This window comes from Polypterus senegalus, chromosome 4 (genome assembly GCF_016835505.1).
Source record: "Polypterus senegalus isolate Bchr_013 chromosome 4, ASM1683550v1, whole genome shotgun sequence".
Lineage (NCBI taxonomy): Eukaryota > Metazoa > Chordata > Cladistia > Polypteriformes > Polypteridae > Polypterus > Polypterus senegalus.
Genome location: NC_053157.1, coordinates 63024941 through 63051394, shown reverse-complemented (window position 1 = coordinate 63051394; position 26454 = coordinate 63024941). Strand labels below are relative to the sequence as shown.

General features: G+C 35.3%; 1 protein-coding gene across 2 annotated transcripts; it reads left to right on the top strand.

The window, feature by feature from the left end:
- The first annotated feature begins 14 nt into the window (after positions 1 to 14).
- zgc:158260 (uncharacterized protein LOC571389 homolog) lies at positions 15 to 26429 on the top strand. 2 transcript variants are annotated; one of them, XM_039750772.1, is made up of 9 exons: positions 15 to 513; positions 1342 to 1570; positions 16920 to 17295; positions 18381 to 18562; positions 20348 to 20513; positions 20615 to 20812; positions 22948 to 23112; positions 24049 to 24126; positions 25464 to 26429. In XM_039750772.1, the coding sequence occupies exons 1-9, from the start codon at positions 462 to 464 to the stop codon at positions 25587 to 25589; spliced, it is 1572 nt and encodes a 523-aa protein (XP_039606706.1). In that variant the 5' UTR covers positions 15 to 461; the 3' UTR covers positions 25590 to 26429. The 2 variants fall into 2 exon arrangements, with proteins under 2 accessions (XP_039606706.1, XP_039606707.1); XM_039750773.1 differs by lacking the exons at positions 15 to 513; positions 1342 to 1570 and adding an exon at positions 13448 to 13701.
- The last annotated feature ends 25 nt before the right edge of the window (positions 26430 to 26454 follow it).

The following is a 26454-nucleotide window of genomic DNA, read 5'->3' as shown; positions in this document are numbered from 1 at the left end:
GATACTTATTCGTGTTCTGCTCACACTAAATAAACGGATGCCTGTTTATGTGTATGGGTGTGTCCTTCAGGGCTGGGCGACTCGTGTCTTTGCCTGTTGTGCCCCTAGAATTACTTTGTTACGTATTGCTGGCAACGTTCCCCATCCCCGTTTCTATTGTCTTGCCTGTTTTTGACACAACATTGGGAAATTGTTTTAATCCAATTCCCAGTCGCAAGGCACCGCAAGACCCTCCCACTTATGCTTACACTCGCATAGACCCAATTTGTAAAATGTCAAAATGCAAATGATCTAACACGCACGTTTTTTGAACGTGGGAGGAAAAGTGGAACAATGTTTCTTTTTCTTAGTTCGTTACCCAAGTGGAAAGATGTTTTCATTTGTACATCTCGGGATCAGAAAACGATTGGATTGCTGTTCCTTGAAAAATCACTTTAGAGAGTTCAACATTTGTCGACTGGATGGCAGGGGCGCCAGTATTGGGCCTGGGTGTCACACCAATGACAAATTTGGGTAAGCGATTTTATGAATTTCTGGCGAACGTACTGCTAGGAGGTTATACTTTTTTGTGACGACAGACAATACAGATGATTGCTGAAATCACCCAGGTTTATATTTAATCATTTAAAAAATTCTAAATGAATTCGTTTTAAATTGACAATTACACGCTACTGTATTTCCAGGAATACAATGTAAGCGGGAACTCAGCAAACTTAAAACTCTGGTCTACGTTTCCAGAGCCAGACATTCTAGTGACTTTTACTTACAAAAAAAAAACTTAAGTTAATCAGCAATCCACATTTGACATGTAACATTTTTCCTATATAGGGAATTGTCCACTTAGGTGCCCAGTGCAATCTCTCAAGCAGAGCGCTAAGAATCTCAATGAATAATGGTAATCTGCCATTGCTTTGGCTCGCACCCCATGTTTAATACTATTTGGTGAGTGTTTTGTAGAAAGGGGCCACTCTTTGGCCTCCCCTGACCTTTCTGAACTGAGCTGGGTGCCCCTTGTATTCATTCTCCCTGCTGGTTATGTTCATGTTGACAGCTTGAAAATAGAATAAAGCAGTTTCTGAAGCATTCTGAGGGCTTAACCCATTTTAAATGGTTTGCATGTTGCTCCACGAATATATCAGAAAAGGAGGCAAATACTGTACATAAATAGGAATTAAAATATACAAAGATCAAAAGTAAAGGGCTGTCCATAATCTAACCTCAAAAGAGGACAATGCATGGTTATACACCTGACCAGGAGGCCCTAATAATGGAAGAATAATATGGGTTGATGAAATTCCTAACCGGAGTAATTACTCTTTCCTTTCCTGGTATGACTTCCAGCTCAATGGAAGGATGGAGGGAGAATGCCTTCCAAGGCTATGAGTTCCCCCAACACACTGGATGGCATCCTCCATTCGGCTTCAATCCTGTCTGGACATCCACTGGGCTGCATGGGGTCGAGAGAGGAGAAAAACAATTCTTGTCCAGAAGGAGTGGTGGAGGAAGACAAAAGAAGACATAAACAACAAGAAGGAAGAGAATTGTTTATTGTGAAAAAGCTATATCAAAGGTATTTTCTTTAATCAAAAAGGTTGGTTTGAATCCAGACCTTGTGTCTTTGTAGTTGTGTCAAGAGTTTTTTTTTTTATTAATTTTATTACAATCCATACATAGCAATCAAGTTTTTACAAAAAAAAGAATTATGTTAAGAACAGATCGATCCCCATCCCTGAGAGAGAGAGCAAGCCAAACGGTGTAAAATTTAAGGCTTGTAAACATACCTAAATTAATAAATTCTCTGTGCTTTATAAACTTATTTTAAAATATTACTGATTAGATCCTGCCATGTTTTGAAAAAAGTCTGTATGGATCCTCTAACTGAGTATTTGTTTTTTTCCAATTTCAAATAGTATAACACATCAGTTTCCCACTGACTTAAAAGAGGAGAGTTTGGGTTCTTCCAGTTTATCAGAATAAGTCTGCGTGCCAACAGTGTAATGTATACAATCACAATTTGTTTGTCCTTCTCCACTTTAAGCCCCTCTTGAAGAACCCCAAACACAGCTGTTAATGGGTTAGGAGGGATTGTGAGTCCAAGGCTGTCTGAGAGGTAATTAAAAATTTTTGTCCAGAATAATGTTAATTTGGTGCAGGCCCAGAACATGTGACCCAGTGAGGCAGGGGCTTGGTTGCAACGTTCGCAGGTTGGATCATGCCCTGGAAACATTTTGGAGAGTTTTAGCCGAGACAGATGTGCTCGATATATAATTTTGAGTTGTATAATTGTATGCTTTGCATATGGAGCTCGAGTGAATTCTCTGCATTGCTACTTTCCACTCCTTTTCTGATATATTAATTGAGAGGTCTTTTTCCCAGTGTCCTCTTGGATCTTTGAAAGGAAGGGATTGTAAAATGATTTTATATATTGTAGAGATGGAGTCTAATTCCTTAAAATTGAGCAATATTTTTCCAGCGTGGATGAGGGTGCAAGATGAGGAAAATCTGGAAGGTTCTGTTTAACAAAGTTCCTGATTTGAAGATAGTGAAAGAAATGTGTAGCTGGAATGTTAAATTTGGAATGTAATTGTTCATAGGATGCAAAGACGTTGTCTATATAAAGATCTCTAAGCAAGTTAATTCCTAATTTTTCCAGATATTAAAAACTGCATATGTTTGTGAAGGTTGAAAGAGGTGGTTCTCTTGCAGGGGTGCCACAGATAGAAGCTTCTCCGTCTTAAAATGCTTTCTACATTGGTTCCAGATTCTAAGTGAGTGGAGCACAATTGGGTTATTAGTGTATTGCCGATAACGTGTGTTTATTGGAGCGCAGAGCAGGGAATATAAAGAAGTACTGCAGGATTTTACTTCTATTGCGGTCCATGCCTGTGTATGTTCTTCTATTTGTGTCCAGGTTCTTATCGCCTGTATATTTGCCGCCCAGTAATAAAACTGGAAGTTAGGTAGAGCCATGCCGCCTTCTGCCTTTTGTCTTTGTAGGGTTGCTCTTTTGATGCGTGGATGTTTTGAATTCCAAATAAATGAGGTTATTGTTGAATCTAATTGCTTAAAGAATGATTTATTAATGTATATTGGGATGTTTTGAAATAAAAAAAGGAGCTTAGGAAGAATATTCATCTTAACAGTGTTAATTCTTCCAGCTAGTGTGAGATGAAGGGTTGACCATCTATGCAAGTCTTGTTTAATTTTTTCCATGCAGACGCACGAAATTTTGTTGATATAGAGCTTTATGTTTACTTGTGATGTTTACCCCTAGGTATTTAAACTGTTCTGCAATGATAAAAGGTAGGGTGTCTAATCTAATATTATATGCTTGAGAATTCACTGGAAAGAGTACACTTTTATTTAGATTAATTCTGAGACCAGAGAGCTTTTGAAATTCTGTGAGTGCTGCTAAGACTGCAGGCACAGAATTTTCTGGGTCCGAAATATACAGTACCATATCGTCTGCATATAATGAGATTTTCTGTTCCAGTCCTTCTCTGCTAATCCCCTTTATCTGATCAGTATTTCAACAATGTATTGCCAGTGGTTCAATGGCAATCGCAAACAGCAGCGGTGACAAAGGGAGTTGTGTCAAGAATTTAAGGCTCTGCTATGTGCATAGTGGTGGCTCTGAGGCTAGGGATCTATGCCAGCAATCGGAAGACTGCTGGTTTGAATCCTGTAAATGCCAGAAGTGACTCTATTCCATTCGGTCCTTAAGCTTTGTCCTGGGTATGACATTAATCTGCATCCAACCCTGCAAACAGGTCCTCCAACTTACAGGGAAATCTTGGGGGTTGGTGGCAAGATTGGCACTCCAGCCACCGTAAAAAACCTCACACTGTTCCAGTGAGGTGCTGAAGTGTCACCTGCTGCACTCAGGTCCCAATCCAGGTGGTTTGCCATGTGGTGGGTGCAGCAATACGCTATCAGTGCATGCTCCCAACCTCTCTCTGTTTGTTCCCTAGTGGCCACAACAAATACATCATTTTATATTGGATTTAAACAATTTTATGCCAAATAACAATATCCATTTCATATTAGCATGGATATCCAAATTTTTTAACACTAATACTGTCATGAATCATCAGCTAATTTCAAAATAAGATTTTCTTCTGTTGGGTCAGAGAGCCAGAACCTGTAGAATCAGAATGAAGTATAATGTAGGAACTAGTCCCCAAAAGGATAACAGCTTGTTACAAGGCAAACTAATTTTCATTTGGACAATTTACTGGCCTCAGACAATCTAGCATCTTACCACAAGACTGTGTAATACAGTTCAACAAAGGAACCACACAAAAGAAAAGAAGTTCGTTGTGAAGCTATTTCAGCGCAGAATTGAGGGGTTTCTTAAATGTATTAAATTATTTCTTTATAATACTGTTTATTAATCAATATAACTTGATCATGAATTTAATTAAAAATAAAATACAATGTGAACTACAATCCCATGGCTGATTTTCTTCATGTGTAAATGTTTTACACTGAATGAAATCTAATATTAGAAGAAGTTCATAAAAGTAAACAAATAAGATTTTTTTAACTTGTCTTACTAATGAACAAAGTTATCAAAGACCAGCTGGCACTGTTTTAAAAGGTAATTGTCCTCTAGTTCAATCATCCCACTTATGATAATTGGAGTCAGCTAACTGAATACAATCAGGCCTGATTGCAGTAATTCTCTCTCACCCTGACCTTTATTGCCAGAGTGAAACTGCCAGCACAAACATTAAACAAGCACATAATGCCACAGCCAAAGGAAATTGCTGAAGAGACCAGGAAAAAAGTCTCTGGAGCACATCTTCCCAGGAGTGTCTGGCTGCCAATATTACTCCAAAGGTGCAGCATAAAATCATACAAGAAGTCACAAGGGTCTTAAAAGCATCCAAAGAACTGCAGGCTTCTCTTGCTTCAGCAAACTCAGTGTTTATGAGTCCATAATCAGAAAGATACCGGGGAATAATGGGCTTCATTGGAGAGTAACAAGGTGGGAACCACTGTTAACTAAGAACACAGATGCCAGGAAGCACCATGATAATACCTAGGCCTATTGGGAGAAGATTTTATAAACAAATGAGGCAAAATTGGAGCTTTTTGGGGTAACATGGGTCTCATTATACACAACATAAAATAAGCACAGCATTCCACAACAAGAACATCACCGGCATCAGGGTAGGAATGTTGAAAAATCAGAACCCCCTTAAAATAGTGGAATGTATACTGTAAGCTTCATCTTCTAAAATACAGAAAACTATTTTAATTTTTGCAATTTAAAAATAATTGATGTGGAAAACACATCAATCGATTTAACTGATTAGTCTTACAAAGCCTAACTTTTGATAAATTGCTAAATAAACAGGATAATGATATTTGTCTGTCTAGCTGTGCAGGCATTGTCTTCTTGTAGTTGTTATGATGTCAAGGCCTATGAAACTCAAAAAAAAAAAAAAAAATGTAGGCCTTGGGCACAAAAACCAGTCCTGTAAGTGTTTTATGGATAGACCTGTTCTTAGTCAATCAAAATGTCAATCAGCAAACAAATCTTTATGCTCTTGGTCTTCTTCTCTTTGAAACAGCAAATGTGTGCTCAGAAAGGAAATGGTTAGAACATGCAAACCCCAATTAATTAAATATTACTGCAGAGAAAATAATACAAACTCTGTAACAGATCATAGAGGGCCAAAATCTGAAAATGAGTTTCTTTTGAACCAGTTAAGAAAATTGGGAGGTAAAAATAAAAGATACAAAAGGTATTCTGCAGGAAAACTATATATTACTTTAAGCAACATGTAACTCTTATGTAAAAAAAAAACATAAAGAACTTTTATTTACTACATGATTAATAATTAGAATCAAGTGATGTAAATATAACATTTTTAGAAGTTTACGTAACCCCTTAAAATTAGATCAGTCCCAAAGGTTGCATAATAAATGTTAAAGCTAATTTTATTCTGTGCCAGAGTTGAGCTAACAGACAGAGGCATGTACATTTTTGTATTTGTCTCACCCATTTCTAATTTAGATAATCAATTTGCTTAATAAGGAAATTTAAATCATGCCTTAAATATTGTGTAAATATAAATGTTTTAATTTGAAAAGGTTTTAAAAATGTGTACATTTCTCTTACAATTTTATAATAATTGTATCATACTAAATTAATAGCAGTAGTAGTTGTTGTAGCAGTGTCAGATGTATAAGGAATTCTGATGCAGAGTAATTATAAAATTATTTGATAATGAAATTCTTAAACTCCCAGCAAAGTGTTACACACTCGTAAATAATATATCATACTTTAAGATTACAGATCCCACAGATTAGAGACAATTGTCACAGTTCCTAGGTCATGAATACAGTATATAATTTTACAAGTGACATTTTAATGAAGAGTATAGTCAAAGAATAATTAGCTGAAGTACATGACTGACAATTTTTTTATATCTTAATAATTTAACCTCTAATCTTATTTTAGTTTTCACTAGGTGATGGGTGGAAATGACGGTTTTTATTTTAAGGCATATTTCATGTTGTGTGGAGAGTCCCTGAAATACATACATGAAGAAATAATTAAATATATACATTAAAAATAAATAACTAACAACAAGCATATATTTTATGAGATATTTCATTATTTATGTTTACACATTACTGTACTTATTTGCACATTTATTTGATTTTGTCTGAAATATACACATGTATATATTAAAAAGATGAACTATGTTTATTGTTTAAATGAAGATCAAATCTTGATATTTCTACATATGTTAAAAAAGAAAAAAACATGACATATTTCATGTACGTCTGTTTTCATATGACTGTAGTTTTCAGAAATAAGTACAAACCATCTCATTATTTTGGGATTAATAAAGTATCTATCTATCTATATATCTATCTATCTATTTAAATTGGTGATCAAATTGACCATAGGAAGGAACTACAGAAGAGCCTAATGTGCAACTTAGATTAATTGATGGATGAAATTAAAAAAGACAAAAAACTTATAGTAAAGGTGTGTAAGTGGACACACAATTTTGCTTTATAAAGAGAAGTTTGCAGTTCACTCATACTCTGATTATGAAGAAGCAACAAAACCATTTAGTTATAGTAGAGAACTAATTTTCTGAATTGGTTGGTGATGGACATACTAAGTGAAATAATCATAAATGACAAGTTGTAGAAATTACTCCTTGCTGATAATTTAGACATAGTAGACATTGGAAAATTAACTACAGAGAAGAGTTTGGAATTGGTAAGAAGCCCTGGAACACAAAGAATTAAACAGTAAAAGCCAAAAAGACAGAACTGATGTTGCACAGTGACAGAGGGGGATGAAAGTTGTAGACAGAAGAAATTTCAAGCTAATACATGTCAACCACTTTATTTATCCAGGTATAGTGTTTTATTGCAAATAGCAGTAGTAAAGCATAATAAAGGAGAATTTAAGCAGGATGGGTAAAATGGAAGGAAGTGGGTGGTAGTATAAAACTGATCAAAGACTGCCAAACACTTAACTGTAAGCTGTATAAAACAGTAGTATGACCATTATGGCTATATGGTGGTAAAACTTGGGCCAGCAAAACGGACAAGGAGGAACAGGACATTAGAACAGAAATTAATATACTAAGAGGGCTTTTTGGAGTCTCTTTAAAGGAAAGAAAACCAAATGTGGATGTCTGCATATCAGGTGTATTATGGAGAAAGTCATGGAAAGTAGGATGAGGTGGTTTACACAATATGGAAGTGAGGATAATCTAGTTGGAAAAGCATGGAGGCTGCCAGTGGAAGATTAAGTAGACAGCAGAGACATGATTACAAAATATTTCAAGTTGCAGGGAACAAGGGCAGAGGATGTGGCAGACAGGGAAAAATGGAGACAGAGTATCAGGATTGCTGGCCAATTATGTTCAAAGACTATGTTTTGTCACTAAGCCAGTTATTTACTTGGCAACAAAATTCAGACACTAGTTTAACCATGCCTCTCATCTTCTGTAATATGGTAGCCATGTTGTTCTGGGTCTCATAGCACATGTCCAGCAACCACACAACATCGTAGCAACCAGACACACAAAATGTTGATGCCTAAACAAACAAAATGTCAGCACTCATGAAAATGATGTACTTTTACATGGTGATGATGTTACAGTCATAATGGTGAAATCAAAACCAAACTGAATGAAAAAATGCATGCATTCCTTATATCCTTAAGCTTAACTCCCACCAGGATGCTCTCTTTTTGCTAAATTGCTCATTACTGTCCTGTCCATTCTGTCCCCATGAACATACCCTGTCTCTAATTGGCCATCTCTTTCACCATCTCATCACTTAATAGCTAATGTGTGGTGACTGCACTGGCTCCCATTGCATCACCCAGATGGATTTTGCACCTTGATGGAGTTTGAAGTGGCTCCCAATGTTCTACAGAAAAAGCTTTGAGTGTCCTTCGAAAAGAGCTATATAAATGCATTCGTAATTATTATTTTCCAACTTTCAAACTCTGTCTTTCTCAGTCTGGCCAAATCCTTGCAATATTTCTCCACACTGAAATCACTTCAAATCACTTGCTTGCAACCAACCTCTTATTTCAAACACCCTAACCCTTTCAGAAGTTATCTTGTACCAGATCTTTATACAGTATTTGGCACTTTAACATTCAAAGGCTAACTCTCAAAGGCCTTGTTCACATTGTTTCACCCATGGCGCTGTTGGTTCAATAAGGATGATCCCTTACACAATGGATTTTCCCATGACAACTACAAAAGCAAAACTAAATCCACATGAGCCCTGCTCTATCTCCACAATATCTGCATTACTGTCAAGCTTCAGTAAAAAAGAACGCATCATTACCTGCACTTTTCTAAAGTGTATGCCAATTCAGAACCTTAACCATCATCATAACCATGTTTTTAATCTCCATCTCATGTACCTTAATAAACCTCACATGAAGTACCATATATATTTTTTGAAGGTCACATTGCTAGCTAACACTGTTTGTTCACCTCTGATCAGATATTCTTTTTGGTTACTTATGAAACACCATAGTCATAATAAAATAATCACTGTCTCAACTCATGTTTGCTGCCTCATATCACACTGTAAAGATTGAAGATCATGGTCTATATAACTGACTTTCTAAAATTAAATGTTTAACTGGTTGTGTTTGCAAATATCCTAGGGTTATTCCTTACCTTGCACCTACACCTCCCCACACAATGCTGTAACGAATTAAAGGTAGTTAAATACAACCTGAATACTTGATGGACACAGACACACACAGGGTACTTGACCTACTTTATTTCTGTTTTGCATATTATATATTCTATACAGTATATATGTTACTCATTTTTTAATCCATTACAGGTTGAACAAATGAAAAATAAGAATTCTATGCAGATAGAAAAGGATGGTAGATTTTGATGTTCCCTGTACAGGATGTGTGCAGAGAATTCCCTGACAATCAAAATCTTGTTAGAAATACTCTTAACATTCTCAAAAGCACCCAGTTCAACTTATAGCTTGAGGGCCCAAAGCAGGATCGTGTATAAACTAAGAGCCTAGCTGTGGCACCAGTCCAAAGTGATACCCTTTAAGGACCAATTTAAAATTGGCAATTCACCCAACCTCTAAGCCGTTGAGTAAATGGAGAAAACACCAGAGTACCTAGTGGAAAATCCATGCAGGCATGGTGAAAAGCAGTTAAACTACAGTACATGCAGACAACTTACAATTTACAAAAAAAAATAATGTTGCAACATAAACTGAGGAACATTATGCAATATATTCCACATTATACATATATATTCATAAATACTCGGCGGTATCACAGCACAGAATCCCATGTAACATAATGTCTTACTCAAAGTTACGTGACTGTTGAAAATGATTTGGAAAGTATTAAATAAGTGAACCAAATAAGAATAGCAACTGGTAATCTAACTAAAATTCTTGTAAAGAACTCTTATTTTTACCAATTAAATAAAAAGTTAATATTTAGTTTACTAGCAAAGTAATAGTCACATTATCAGCATTGATGGAGGTCTGTGCTGTGAGCTGTTGTCTTAAAAACAATGCATTGTTTGAAGTAATGTACTCTAGTGCTTTATGGCAAATTATATACTAGTCTGTAAATCTTATAAATAAAAAGTTGAATCTAAGAGCTGGAACATTTACAAGGCACTGCCCTCCCCTCCCACTTGTTATACTTTATACGGCCAAAAGTATGTGGACATCCAATTCAAACTATTGAGTTTAGGAGTTTCTGCCACACCCATTGTTAATTGTTAACAGGTGCATAAAATCAGTCACAGAGTTATTCAATGTCCCTCAGCAAACGCTGACAGTAGAATGGTTCATACTGATGAGCTTGGTGACTTTAAATGTGGCACTCTCAGAAAATGCCACCAATGGCACAAGTCAGTATATGAAATTTCTGTTCTGCTAGATCTGTGCCAGTAACTGTAAGTACTATTGTTGTGAAGTGGAAGTGACTTGGAGCAACAATAGCTGAGCCACGAAGTAGTAAAGCACACAGACTCACACAGCATGGCCACCAACTGCTGAGGCACATAGTGCATGAAAATCATCTTATCTTCTGATGCATTCTGTTACCTCAGAAAGCAACATCAGCAGAAGAATTGTGCGTTTTGAGCTTCATGAAATGGGTTGCCATGGCCGAACTGTGTGCAATGCCAAGCATTGGCAGGAGTTGTGTATAGCATGATGCCCTTGGATTCTGGCACAGTGGAAACATGTTCTCTGAAGTGATGAATCACACTTCACTCTCTGGCAGTTAGATGGACGAATCTGTGTGCAGTGGATGCCAGAAAAGTATACAACTTTCTGGAGACTGCACAGTGCCAACTGTAAATTTTGATGGAGGAGGAATGATGGTCTGAGGTTCTTTTTCAGAGTTTAGGCCTGGCTCCTTGGTTCCTGAAAAGGGTGCTGTTACATACTGTATAAAGACATTTTAGACAATTGTGCACTTCCAACTTTGTGGCAACATTTTGGGGAAGACGCTTTTCTATTCCAGCAAGACTGTGTCCCAGTGCCCAAAGCCAGGTCTATAAAGACATGGTTTGACAAGTTTGGTGTGGAGAAACTCAAGTGGTCTCAACCGTATTGCGCACCTTTGGGATGAATTGAAATGTCAATTGTGAGCCATGTCTTCATGTCCAACATCAGTACCTGACCTCATAAATGTTTTTTTTTTTTTGCTGAATATCCACAGATTCCCATAGACACTGTTCAAAATCTTGTAGAAAGAGCTGAGGCTGTCATAGTCATAAAACGTTTGGATACTACTCTATAATAAGGCCCATTGTTTTTGAATGGGATGTTCAGCAAGCTCATGAGGTGTGATGGTCAAGTGTCCAAAAACTGTTGGCAAAAAAAAGTGTAAATACAAAAATGCAATTGAATTTTCAGTTAGAAAAGCAAGCCCTTGAAGCGGTGGCATTTTACTCATTGTGCAACTGAGGCTGTTGATATTTTTGCATGCAAAACACAATGCAGTGAATAAAAAATAATATTGCAAATACTGTTTGAGGGTAAAAAAATCAGAAACAGCAGCGCTCCCAATTAACTTTGGATGACTGTTGTGTTCTAATTCGGAAAAGCATTTAATACTCATGCCGTCGATATACTGCACTGAAAAAAATGGCATATCAGATTAAAATAAAAAAAAAAGCACATTGGTTGCACATAATAAAATTGTTTTTATCAAAAATAATTTAATGATGCTTAATGCACTAAATTAAAATACACTGAAACAACATGAATGAAACTAATTAATTAATTAATTATGTTAAATGAATATGACTCATGTCAATAAAGCATAATATTTTAACAATTGTTTTATAAACTTTTTTAAAAAATTCAACTCTCGGAATTACTTAGCTATAACCTTTTTGGGTTGTCATTTATACTTGTTCCAGTATCATTTTATAGTTCATGTTCAAATTTATTAATAAGAAATAAAACAGGTTTGCTTATACCAGAACTAGCTTTATTTGGTAAAAACAATACAAACCAACACAAATACAAAAGATTAGTATTCAAAAGCAGAAATGTACAACAGTTGCATAAGAACACTATTTCTTTGACTGTGCCAGAACGCCATAACTAATGTATAAACTAAATATGAACACAAAATCCATCTTGGATAGATTATTATATTATAAAATACATTTATTTATATTTATGTAACTGTATATATTAATACAAGTTAAATATTAGTAGAATATAAAGTGCAAAAAATTGCTCTTTGGCACCTTCTTTCACAAAATATATATATTTTTTAATTTTGAAATGAGCACATTTGGCAACTACATTGTACTGTGCTATACTATATTGCATTCGGGTGTATTATTCATTTGTCTGTATTAATTGTATTTATCTGATTAAGCAATGTTATGTTAATACTAATGAACAGCAATGCTGAAAGTTGTTGACCCATGACGAAGGTCCTAAGTTTTTTTTTTTGAAGTACGTAAACGTACCTGTACTAAGCGAGTAAATCTAGACAACATAATAGTACATTTACTGACATGTGACGGTAGTTAGTGAGCATAGTTTTGATGAAACATTAAAAGAGAATACCAGGAAAAACGCAAAACGGAGTAACATTAGTCTGTGTGATTAAGTGTTTTAAATGAATATCTAAATATTTCTAGTGTTTTTGTGTGTGTTTTAACTTATACTTCACTAACCTTTTTCTCTTAACCGGCGACAATAATTCAAACTCACAACCTGTTGCTTCTTTGAAAGTCACATTACTTTACCGCCAAGTTATCCAACCTCCGCTGAAGATGAATCCGCTTGGTGCGCATTAATTTGACTTCTGCCTAAATGACTGAAATTAGTATATTACACATCCTACAAGATTTAACGAATTAAACATGATCGTGTTATGTTCAAAAGTGGTACATAAACAATACATCTAATATAAAGTAAATAACATTTTTGAAAATATAACAATGCCATTTCCCTTTCTCAAGTGTGCATGTAAAAGGGACCAGATTCATTAGTAGAAAATATGTTGTGTTAGGTTTAGTTCCATAACGATGTATCAAAGTCAAATACAAGTCTTTTCAAAAATGCCTTCTATTTGAGTCTATAAACATGCTAAGTTCAGGTGTCGGCAAGTAACGGAATGCAGCAGCTTTTTGTGGCGTTTAGTGTCCTGCTCGGTTTTAAACTCTTTTGAACAAGAGAATGGTCACAAGAGTTTTGTTTACCTGTCTCTGCCTCTTTTAATTTATCAGGAAGGTAAGCTTTTCCCAGCACAATCTCCATCTTGACTCTCCGCGCTCCACTGGGACACAGAACGCCGAGTCGGGTGACTATTGGGCACTGCGGTAGCCGAAGGCAGAGAGCGAGCGCCACCAGAGTGTTCGCGCCCGGCCCGTTACCTAGCAACGGCGCTGTGTTTGCACTCCCCCTCCCGCATTCAGTGCGCCTGAAGTTCTGCGGACCAGAGCGGAGAGCCTGATAGCAGGTGTACCGTAAAGGTGCACACATTGCCGGTACCACGTATGTGTTTGGTCAGGGGCAGTCTGGTGGGCGTACATTGTTTCACTTACTTTGATGGAAAGGCTCTTCCTCGTACTGTAGAACATAATATACGTCCGTTGTCCAAGACATGGCCGAATTAACACCCCAGAATACCGGACATTCCGGAGCAAAAGTGAGCCGTCACCCATGGTGAGTACTGCAGTTTAGTGTAAGTTTGCTTAATAATTTAAATTCGACTTTGGTAAATTGGAAGGATGCTTTATACAGACGCCCATTTTCCATAGCGTCCATGGTTTTAGTTATATAATAGGTATAAAAATAAAGATAAACTACTTTAAACCCCAAAGCATTGGCGGTATATTTACAACAGGGCAATGTCTTTTGTGTTCGAAGTGGTTTTAAAGTGGTGATACTCTATAATATGTTTCCAGTGGTCGTCTTCATAGATACCCTCATCATTGAGCAGACTACGGTAGTCTTCAGCTCTAGTATTCTGCAGTAAGAAACCTGAGGGAATTAGAAGAACGTGATTTTGTTATCCCTGCTGCGAGAACGTTTATAAGATTTATACTAATGTATGTTTTATAGCTTTGATCACATGGTGTCAGGAAAGTATTTGGTCAAATCTGCTTGCTGAAATGCTATTAACAGGTTGCGTATGTTAGGTTTTCTTGTAAACTGTATTCTTTACGTATGAAGAGCGCTATATAATATAGACATTCATTGATTTAGTGCAGTGAAAACAGGAAAATTCTGGTACTGATAACTACCAGGAAGCGTCTATATATATACTGAATACAGAGAGACATTCAGCTTATTAATTACTGCTTAAGTAGGCAGGAGCACTTTCCATTTCTTAAAGAATTTGTTTGCAGCTGGTTTATTCAAACATAAACCTATTCCCCTAAATAATATAGATAAAGAAAGAAGAAACGTGATTGCCAAAATTAGATCACACATTTTATATTTCTAAAAATAAGAATATTCCATTTTTGCAGTAAAGTATAATTTAAAGTTCATTAGGTTTGTTCACAGCTACACCAAATTTATGATTAAAGAACAGAGTCTTTTATACTAAGATTACGGACATCTGAACTGTGTAAGCCTGATGGCAATCAAAGGTTCGAAACAATCCGACAGAAGATAGCTAATGGATCAGAAGTTAGCATAACTTAAACACTAATAAATGTGTTGTGCAGTGACAGTGGCCAAATATCATCCCTTGAACAAAGTTGAATGCATGATACAAAAACTTCTCTATCCATTTTGAAAGTACCTTTCAAATACTGACACTGGCTGATCTATATTGAATGTTATTTTTATTTGATTTTATAATTTGCTTTGACATTGTAATGATTTTCATATTGACTGATGCTAGCAGGTCTCAATTAAAACAAAGGACTGATTATTCATCAGTAGTGTTCTGTGCAAAGAATAGTTCAAGGCATCAGCTTTGACCAGATTTTTTTAGCCAGTGTTGGCTTCTTTTGATGTGTGCACATAAATTAGTTAATTTTGCATCAGGTAATACCCAACTCTCCATTGTTATATATATATAGAATCTAAAGCTGCAAATGTGCAATCTTTTTGATCACACCTGGTGAATATATACAATTTACAGTATATATGTAGTATATAGTGTAGTATAGAGTGTAAGATACCTGTTATAATATTTGCAAAGCTTTTCTATGCTACTTAAAACAAAACTTTATATCATGCTTATGCAACCCCTCTTCTATAGCTGGCTTAACATCTTCATCATTGGAATATATTACTTCTAGTAGAGGTGGTCTCTTGTGGCTTGGTTTAAAACAAGAGTAGCTATAGTAAACGTTAAATGCTATACACTTTCATTTATATTTTTTCAGTATGTAAACAGGAATAATAAACATAACATTCTTGTTATGATGTACTGAGCTCTGTAAACTCAAGGCTTAGGCTTATCTTTAAAAATCAGGCCACTAACTCCTTACTGTAATGCAGCAACCAAAATTACCCTTACCCCAAACTCTAGAAGCAGGCTTTTGACCTGCACAGACCCCACACAAAAGGTAAAGATATTAATATTCAAACAACCTCGCTAACATTAGTAAAAGCAATGATAGTTTATATTTAAATTTATTTTAAAATATTTATATTTACAGGCACAAAGAAAGGAGATTAAAAGAGATTATACCTGCATGTTAAATGTCAAGGCAAACAAATACAGTTCTAATCAAAATATTGAAACCACAACTTGAAGTGAAAGACCAATACAATAAAAGGAGAATCAAGCACATCACACATCCAAAATCCAATCAAGGGAGGTTGTAAACAGCAGAATTAACTAATGTCACAGCACTAGTATTGCATTGAACCTTAGCCCCCTAGGCTCAACACACAAAGGGAACAATTATTAACTGAATGGATGTAAAACATGTCTACATGACCACAGAGTAAATACACAAAAACATACTAAAAACAATAAAGTACAAAGACAAAAACATTTTTAGAACCACTGTCTTTGTGTAGTTTAGATGTTCTCCCTACGCTCACCTGGATTTTACCAAGGATCCAATTGCACCAATCTTCTCACTACATCCAAGAGAAAGACAGGCTTGGGCTTTTTTCTGTCTTACATCATAGGCCACTGGGAGGGGCTTCAGGATTGGTTTCTTGCAATGTCCTTAGAGCTTCCAGGATAGATTCTGGCTCCCCATGGTCTTTGAATAGAATAGGTAGGTTCATAAACTGAAAAACGTGGATAGATGAAAAATGAGGTGTTGAAATAAAGATAAGTAAATTAAATAACTACCTAAAGTTAGTTGTTTAAGTATGCAAGTTTATTTCTAAAAGAGCTGTTACTGTAAACTTTTGATTTGCATGTAGAGAATAGAATATTTTGAAAAAATGAAACTTGTATATAAAGTGTAGGAACAAACAAACCATACTGTAAAATATAGGCTGGAAGCAAAGTTTATAATGTTGGGGGATACTTTTTCTTTCATCAGTGTATGAATTTATTTACTTATTCAATGATATTTGAAAGTATTGAATTGATTATATTGCAATTTTATAATCTCACTAACTGTAATTTATACTAATATAAAGACGAAGACCAGGCGAGAACCAGAAGATACAGGAGACCTCAATAGTCAGGAAGAACCTAATTATTTTCATATTTCTCACTAAAAAGGGTCTATTAATCTTGTAGGGCACAACTGGAAAAAAACTGCAAAAGTCCACATTTTTTGAATTAGAGGGTGTAGGTGAAAATCCTACAACTGTTATGGAATATGATGTACAAAATGTAAAGCTATCTGTGTAAAATGCATTTTGCGTTTTTATTGTATAATGTTTTTGGCATATGATTTATGAATACATTCATTGTCTGTTAACTGAATTTATTTTATAATCAAATATTATAGGTACAAAGAAAGACTGCAAACAAAATATCTTAAAGAAAAAAATAAAAATCAGCTACATGGTCCACTGAATAGCCATCAGTGGCGCTTTTTAAAGAATGGACTTGATGATTTTCGGGATGGGTATCCCTCACCTGCAGCATGTGGAATTTTCACTCAGAATGAGAAAGGATGTGCTCCTGTTGTCCTGGGTGCTACTGGCTCTGTTAAACCAACTGAGCAGACCTCCAAGAAAAGATTCAACAAAGAACAGATCTGTTACTCCAAAGTAACTCCACTGCAGCAGATGCGACATGAATATATTGCCCAAATTGAGTATGGGTTAACCCAGCACCCCCTGGCCCTCTATCCGCACCTAGAGGAGAGCTTGGCCCCTGAGGTAACCAATATGACTCATAATGTAATACTACTTATTTATTTATTTATTAGCTTTATCACATTTTATATCATATATACAATATGTTAAGTTTGCTTAGAATGTTTTCAGTTCAGTATGATCATGATATGCATGTTTTGTCCTTTTGCCTCATGAAATGCAACTGAATGCAAAATAACATTAAAATATGTTGTGCCCTAAAGTAAATCTGTAAGAAAAGGTAAATATATAATAATAATCTGTTATCCAATTTAACCTTTTTTTAAATGACAAATCTTTTATCTTATGTTTAATCATATACCGTATATACAGTATTTACAGGGCCATGCTGCTTAAACTCATGTAATTTAACAGCCTTTGTTAATAAATGTAATTTGTAAAGGTTTATGAAACCAAATAATATAAAAATTGTATTAGTGTGCGCTATAGTAAGTGAAAATTTAAATTAATGATAATTAACCATGATCCTCACTGTTTCAATTGTATGAGTGGATAATATATAGAAAAGGCCTCAACTCACACTTCTCAGTATGCATTTAGTTATGACCCACTGCATCTCACCGTAGAATGTAATTTTTGGGGTAAAGATAAGCAGTTTTTTAGTGATGTGTAGTATGACCATGTGTACTTTTGCATCTACAATGTAAACATAGAAGATTTCCTGTCAAAATGAAAATCAACACAAAACAGCTAAATGTAAACATATAAAATGCAAATTATGATTGTTTAATAAAAAATTTCCATTTAAATTGTATCCTCAGATTTACCTTCTAAAGCCACCAACTGGAGAACACAATCTTCATACTGCATATCATACACAATTTCGCTTCTATGTCATGAAAACTGAAAACTGCCTAAAGAAGGCATGAGAGAAAAAAGAAACACAGTAACTGTATTAGCAATGTTTTTGTGAAGTAACACAACCATTTTGCTATATGACACATTTATTTTGTAAAAAATAATATAATGATCCTGGAAGGATAATGCAAGAATTTTACAAAATTTTGTGTGGCATAGATTTGCCTTTGTGTTTTTGTGTATTTAGACAAAGAAAAATGTGTGCAATTGAAAGTGGTTTAATTTTTTAGGTATTTGAGGAGGTTGTAAATGTTCTTGACCCAGAAATGCATCCTGGTAGCCAAGTGGGATCAAGTGTGGCAGATGTTCAGGAGGAACAAGATGAGATCCCATCCAGTCAGCAAGAAACAAAAGAGACAGATCCATCAGATTCTAAAGGGGAACAGAGTGCAAGATTTTCTGCCAGTGCAATGTAAGTACAATATTACCCTGTAAGGATTTTTTAATGAAAAAGTTACAACAGGGAAATTATGCAATTTAAATATGTACGTCAGAATATGGTTTACTGATAGAGAAGTACCAGAGAGTAAAAGGCTTTCCAATGGACAAAAGACAAAATTAATACCAGGGAAGGCTGCAAATGTATGTCTTGATGGGTAATAAGCTATAAGTTTCCACTAACCTCCCACACTATTACTATACTTTGGCTCCGATATCTCTAGTAAGTCACTGCTAAAACCTTGTCTACATTGACATGCACCTTAATAGCACACTATTGTGCACTCCAATATCTGGAGGGGGTAATGCCATAATGCTTGCCATAATTTTATATATTTCCTTTGTCTGCCCCTCACTGTGTTTTTTGTCATATGGAGCACCTTTTGTTTTTATTATCTGCCTCTCTTATGACTCATCCTTCATTCTTTAACATTATTTAACCCTAGACCCATTACTGTGCATCTTTACCTATACACACTCATACAGGGCCAATGTAGAATTGCCAGTTAATCTAACATAAATACACTGGAATGTAAGAAAACCTTGGGTCCTGAGAAAAAATATATAATGCAGACAAAGGAAAAATGTGCACATTTCATAAAGGCAGTATTCAGGAGTGCAATTCAAACTGAGAAACCTGAATCCATGAGAACCAGATTGCAGTCCCCAATAACAGCCCATGCCTAGTCTCACTGATCCAACAGTGCAATATGTACATCTGAAGACAACCATGAGTGAATTTTTCTTAAAACTGGGTAGGAACAATTAGACAACTCCCTTAGTGTCACATTTTTAAACCAATACCCTGCCTCATGAAGGCAGTGCTCAAAGTAGGGGCAGTGATTTTGAACAGGAAAGAGCAACGGTGATTATTAAACCAGTTCTGACAGAGAGCAAGCTTCTGATTATTATAAACTGCGTGCAGCCAAAAATTAAACATTTAAATGTATGACCGGTGTGCAGAGAGTACATTGCACATGTTAAAAGTACACATAACCTGTTGTAAGGGAAAACTTTTTCTGTAACATCAGATTATACATTGCCATATGAAGTCAATAATGGACTAACGGTACTATGAGTAATATGTGTGCTCTTTGTAGCTGCAGTGTGTCTGTCTTTTCCATTATAGCACTCATTACAATGTAAAAATTACTCATTAAACCGCAGTTACCTTAGGATACTGAACTCCTGAACTGATAAGACCAGTTTTATTTTTTTGTTTGCTTTTCTTCTGAAACCAAGGCACACACTGGAGGAATTGGGAACAAGTGTTTTAGGAAGACGAGATGTGGGCATAGCATTTTCAGTGGCGGATTTCACTGCTATTCACTACAGTCTTTTTAATGAGTTGTACCCAGTCATATATTCCTGTTTGACCATTACATCTGGCCCCACAAGACTGCCACTACCTTACTGAATACATGCATCTGATGAGATAACATAGCAAGAAGTTAACTGTTTTTTTTTTTCGAACCCATAACATTTTGCTGTTGTTGTACAGAAATCATGGATAGGTTTTGTCACAGACACTGCTCAACACTTTTAGGGTTGAATATCACAACTGCCCATTCAAAATAATGTGGTGAACAATATGACCATAACACCATGTGTTTCTTAACAAAAGCAAAGAGAAAAGAAATCATACTATAGAACCTTTAAATGTTACCACAAGAAGTTATTGGAACTTGCTTATTCTGAAGGTCCTGAAAATGTGTAATGAATAGTGCAGCTCTACATAAGGAATGTTTTTTCACTTTAGAAGTGAAGATTCAAAACAGAAGAATCCTTACAAATGGCTTTCAGCAAAGGAAGAGTCAGAGGAGAAGGAGAAGAAAACAATCCACTTTAAACGGGCCTCGTCACCATCTTTGGATGAGGAGATACAGAACATTGCCAAGGAATTTTGTGAATGGGTAACATCTTTGGTAAGATGTGAGATTAATTGAATTATGACTATTTAAAGCCAGCAGGTTACTTCAAAACTTTCTGGGCAGGCTACCTCAGTCTATTTTCTTTATCTGTTTAGGGGGGAGAAAGCAGTAATATAGAAGAGTCTACTCTGATAAACATGTTTGGCAGTGGCTACAAGGTTCAGCCTGCACTTACTGTACCTATTGAAGTGGTGGAACTTTACAATGTACCAGCAGAACTGAGGATGTCCATTGGAGGAACTCCACCCTCATCTGAAAATAAGCTTGCCCAAAAAAAGAGAACTGTGCCAAAGGTACCGTAGTTATTGCTTTGCATTATTTTGGATGTTATTAGTCTTAAAGAGTCACACATTGCAATGCAGAGAGGCACTTGTTATTGATGCTATATAACTGAGCACAATATATCAAAGTTTACAAAAATAAAAATAAAAAATAACCTTCTGTCCTAAATAATTTACTTTATATTTTTCTTTCTTGAACTCCTTTAAACCACTTTCTATGCCATTTTACAACATTGATCTTAAAGATTTAAGGTAACACGTACTGTAACTTTGTAACAAGTGATGCCTGCAGTAAAGCAATTTGTCATTTTGATTCTCTTTCCAGTCATACAGTTGAGAATTAAAAACTAAATGAATGCCAAATACCCAGGCCTGAAACGTGATTTAGGATATTGTATTATTTTCTTGAATTTTGGAAACATAATTTTTTAATATTCTTGAAGAGAAAAAAAGTTTAGGATATGCTGTATGTTTACATTTATTTTCAAGTCATTTTTCAGAGCCTTTAAACCATCCCTTTAATCTATCCAAATTCAAAGCTGATTGTTTTTTTCAGTTAAAAGTCCTAATCTTCCTCTTCCTTAACCATTTCAAGTGAACGAGTCCTGGATGTAATGTTAGTGAGCTGACCATGACCATAACCAGGCTGCATGACCAGCTGAAGTTATTTGTATTAAGTATTAAATGCAGTAGCCAAACTACAGTATGAGCCTTCAGTTAGAGGTTTATCACAATGGTAGCCTAGTGTGAACCATTACCATATAAGTGCACTTAATAACATTAAATATTATTTTGTAGAGATATTAAATATTGTTTTGTAGAGTTTTTGAAGTATATTTGGGCCATTCTATAGACAGATGTTCATTTTTATATTTTATCTATCATGTCATTAACATACTGGGCATTCAATAAAACAACTACAAGCTTTATGATAAAAGGTGTACGGTTTCTAAAGCTTAAAAATATTTAATTATTAACATAGTTCAAAAGGTTACTGCTACCTTTATTGTGTTTACTGAAGGAATTGTATAGAACTACATTGTAAGATTAATTTGAACTACAGCATGATATTCCCAGTGAACTGTCTTACATGACAGCTTCATTTGGGTCAGTATCCATTTAAATATTTAACAACAATCCAGATATCTAGGAGTTACATATTTAAAAACCTCTACCAATGAAATGTTTGTAACCTGATGGAAAATATTAAGCAATGTGTTAAAAGATGGTAATCCCGTCATCTTGCATTATCTGGGAGAACTTTTCAAAATATTGCTTATATTTCAGCAAATCATTCTTTAAAAACTATAAAATGGACAATCGTGCAAGGACCTAAAGAGGAGAGGGCACTTAGTATCAGATCTACACTTATTTTACTGCTTGAAAGTTACAAACATGGTTAAAAACAGCCCAGGTTTCCCAAACGTACACCAAAGTTGACCTATGACTGAAACTCTGTTATCTAGCAACAACGATGAGCATCTCCTTGAACTACAGGATTTATTTCAAAGAATGCACATCTTGATGATCTAAAGCCACAATGGAAACAGATTATTTTAACTAGAATGGAACATAGCCTTTAATAAGATACTCCCCTCATCAATCTGTGAAAAGCAAGGTGTAAATCAAATTTTAAAAATTGCATATCGCACATGTTTACTTTCACTGAGATTATCCAAAATATATTTTAAATTATGTCATCAAGTACCTGTTTCTCTAGCTCATATGTTTTGGGAATGCCCTAACCTGAGATAATACAGGGACAAAATTTTGACTTATTTGCCAGTTTTGAATGTATATTACATGACATTCTTTAACCTGCATCAACCAATTCTTGCCTTGTGTGCAGTGCTGTAAGAATGTGCACAGCATATTCTCTGCATCCCATGACCTTGGATTAAATAAAGCTGTATTGAGAATGTTATCATGTAAAATTTAGAGAAGAGGCAGATTTTTTTTAAACAAACTGATTTCTTTGTCTAAAAATATAGGAGCTGTTGATTACTGGTTGTCATGTCATACATAGAGTAATACAATATGAGACACTTTTAATGTAAATCTAAGCAGTTCCTGTAAACCAAAAAGAACAATCTTGCAAGATTGAATTTATGGATTTAATTATATGTGTTTGTTTTTTTTTTATTTAGAAACCATTAAGCCAGCCAAATCATGTAAAAATTAAATATGGAGCCTGGTATTTGGATCCTAAAAAATGGAAGAAAAGGAATGTTGATGAGCCTCTTACAGATCCTGATTTTATTAGAGATTTAATTAAGGATGAAAACTTTGATTCTCTTACCATGAGTGAAAGGGTAAATCATTTCAGTTATTTTTTTTTAAAGGCAAATATTCATTGTCAGGATTGTCGCAAGTCAGGATTGTCCCAAGTCACATTACATACACAGTACAATTAAGAGCGTGGGTTAAGATTGAGGAGAAAGCAGCTGAGTAGTTGTAATAGCAGCACTGTCACATGTACAGAGCACAGTGAAACAGCAGTGTGAAATGGGAGTAAGGCCAGAATGCATGTGAATGTGGTCATGAGGGTTGATGAAAGAGGAAATTTACGAGTTTAGTAAATTAGTGTAATATGACATGTGACATGTTCAAAATAAAGACAGGAATCAGCCTTGAATGGGTTACCAGTTTATTGCAAGGCAGACAATTGCTACATCCATGTTGTATTGGGACAATTTAGAGACAATAATTAACATAACATGGAGGTCTGTGGGAGAAAAAGCCTGCAAAGATGCATAGAAAATATTTACATTCCACACAATGATCACACTCACATTCTTGAGATGTGAGTGCACAGCACTCTCTCCTGTGTCACCATTTAAATAAATTAAATGAAATTCTCTTGCTGAAGTCATACATTCTCATGCACTATAACTTCATTCAGTTAAAATGACTGGACATATCTGGGATGTAGCTGAATGTGTCAGTTTTTCACTTCTCCTCTCGCCAGTAAATGTCCTTATTCTACACACCACACAGACCTTGTTTACTGCAATTTCCATATTTATATAAGTGTTAAGCCAATTGTGGCACTCCTTGTGTGATTTGGGGCTATGCAAAAAATAAATTGTATTGTTTTGAGCATAATTTACTGTTTTTATCATATTTTCAATCAGAACCCCTCAGACTTCCCTGAGAGCCACAATGAAGGAAGAAAATGTAAAATTAAGCAAACTGCATGATACTGTGATCTTAATTATTGACTGTTTTTTTTTTTTTTTTTAAATAAGGATGAGGAACTGAAACAGCTACATGGAACTAAAGCCTTTAAAGACTTTATTCGCAGCAAAGGAGCTCGTGAGCCTAAGGTACAGTACTTTGAGATTATGTACAGGACTATGAACTAATCTAATATTGTTTCATTTTATAAGGTGATTTGTGGTTGTATGTATCTATTCATTCTTTGATCTAACTTTTTATTAGGGTATCAGAGCAGAGCATTTTTGTGTTTTGAGGGTGAAACAAAAAATACACAGAATACTTTTAAGATAAAACAATGAGATGAGTAAATTCAGTACCTAATTGCCTTTATGTTCATAATCTATCTGGACTGACATATTAAAATAAAAGAAAACTAAAACTAACATGTTAAAATGACAGAAAAAAGTATATCCAGAGGTTATCTTGTAACATCTAATGGCAAATTGTAAAAAGCACCCCCAATATCACTCCCTAGAGCTCTGTGATAGAACTAACTTTTTGCTAAAGGTGCTTTGAATGTTGACCAATGCATCATGGGATAGCTGGCAATATCCTTCTGTCTGTCACTAGTCCCAATAATTAAGTCAGCCTTCCAAATTTATGTTTATTGGAAGTGTTGCAAGAAATAAAAAATGGTGTTAAATTTCTTTGATTAGAATTCCCTCACCACACTACTTCCTTTGGGATTTTACTGCAGAGAGTAATTAATTTTATCAGTGAACATATGAGCACAAGAATCTTGACAAAAGAGAGGAGACCATTAAGTTCATCAGGCTTGTTTGTTTAGCTAATAGTTAGCTAGATGCATTTACCCTTAATTTCGACTGGTCTCCTCAAGTACATGATGTACCGTCAAAATGAAAGAGTTCTGCTGGATCTGATTCATCAATGCCTTTGAGGATTTTCAAGCCATAGATTAGGTCCCTACACAGTCTCCTCTGCTCAAGACTAATCAGTTTTTATTTCACTGAAAGAGTAGAATTAAACTAGTTTAAAATGTTGTAACATTTAATGGCAGGGGGTGATAAAGATAGCAAGAATACCACTCGCTCAGTGATAGAATCCACTTTGTACTAAAGGTGCTCTGAAGGCATACCAAGTTGTCATGCAAAGAGCATGGGACCTTGTTCATGATAGCTTGCAGTTTTGCCAACATCATTCTTTCTGCCACTAATCCCCAGATTGAGCCTGCCTTCCAGATTTAGGTCTGTTTCAATTGTTTACAGAAAATTATTTGATCCAAAACATTCTGCTAAATCTCACATGCTAAATAAATAAATGATAATAAATCTCTCCTTATGGACCTCTTCATCTGGTCATATGTGTGAGGCCACTGACAGCCTGCAGCATGCTGGCTGTTAATATAGTACAATTCCAATAACTTTGTTTCTTAAACTGCATTCTACCACAACATCAAAGAAATGTGAATTAATTTTCTTTGCAGTTTCTTAAGAACCTTTTTTCAGAAGAAGAGACTGGAAAATATGTTAAGGACAAGAAGGAAGAAAATAGAAATGAGCAGGAAGGAACTGTATTTTCGCCATCACAAGAAGAAATACTAAGCTATTGACTGTACCTTTGAGGTCTGATGTAACATTTGAAAGGATTTGGAAGTGAAATCGAGACTGAAAAAACTGAAGGGCTCTTGAATGTTTTGTGCCCTCGGACAGTTTACTGGGATTCTCCTTTTCAAAAACCTCCAGCATTCATGTAACTCTGGAGGCACAGACCTAATAAGCACTATTGAGGATCCAATATCACGTTTTTGTGATATTAAAAAGACTGTGCTTTCATCTATTAGCCAGGAGCAGAGGCGGAAACTCAGTTCTACTCACTTGACTGCAGTTGACTTTGTAACACACCATCTGCAACTTATTTCAGTTGTACTTTATTAATATCAATCAATAAGTTTAAGATTTTTGATGAAGAGATTCAAATTAATAATGATTTGGGGGATCGTCTTTAATTTTAAAATGAGTGCAGGAATAAGGACAAAGAATATTAAAGTCCAGGAAGAATATTCAGCCCAGTGTGCTATAACCAGATAAAGACTGAATGTTGGGAGAGGAAAAAAAACATTTCTCTAAATGTTTTTTTTTTATTAAAATAATCCCATTGTTCTGTGTTGAGCACTATTATTTTCAGTAATTTCACTTACTGAAGTACAACTCTCAGTTGAGGAAGGTTGAAACGGGTGTGTCAATGTGAATATCCATGAAGGTTTGGTTTGCATCCTGCAGACAGGATTTTGGTGGAGCACATCAACAATTATGTGTTAATAAAATTCAGCCTTGTATATTTGGTGCTCAAAATTTAGGTAACACCTAGTGGGTACAAATGTTAAAGGTTTAGCTGTTTATACTATATCAGAATCATGTAATTTTTGATATGGTCAAATATATTGGGACTTCATTGTGTGTGTCATGTTTCTGTTT

What these genes read in the sequence shown, in the direction of transcription:
- zgc:158260 (XM_039750772.1), top strand. Translation starts at nt 462, where the DNA reads ATGGCAGGGGCGCCAGTATTGGGCCTGGGTGTCACACCAATGACAAAT. An exon ending in AGATTTTCTGCCAGTGCAAT is followed by an intron (nt 18,563 to 20,347) that starts GTAAGTACAATA and finishes TTTTCACTTTAG; the next exon opens with AAGTGAAGATTCAAAACAGA. An exon ending in GTGAATGGGTAACATCTTTG is followed by an intron (nt 20,514 to 20,614) that starts GTAAGATGTGAG and finishes TTATCTGTTTAG; the next exon opens with GGGGGAGAAAGCAGTAATAT.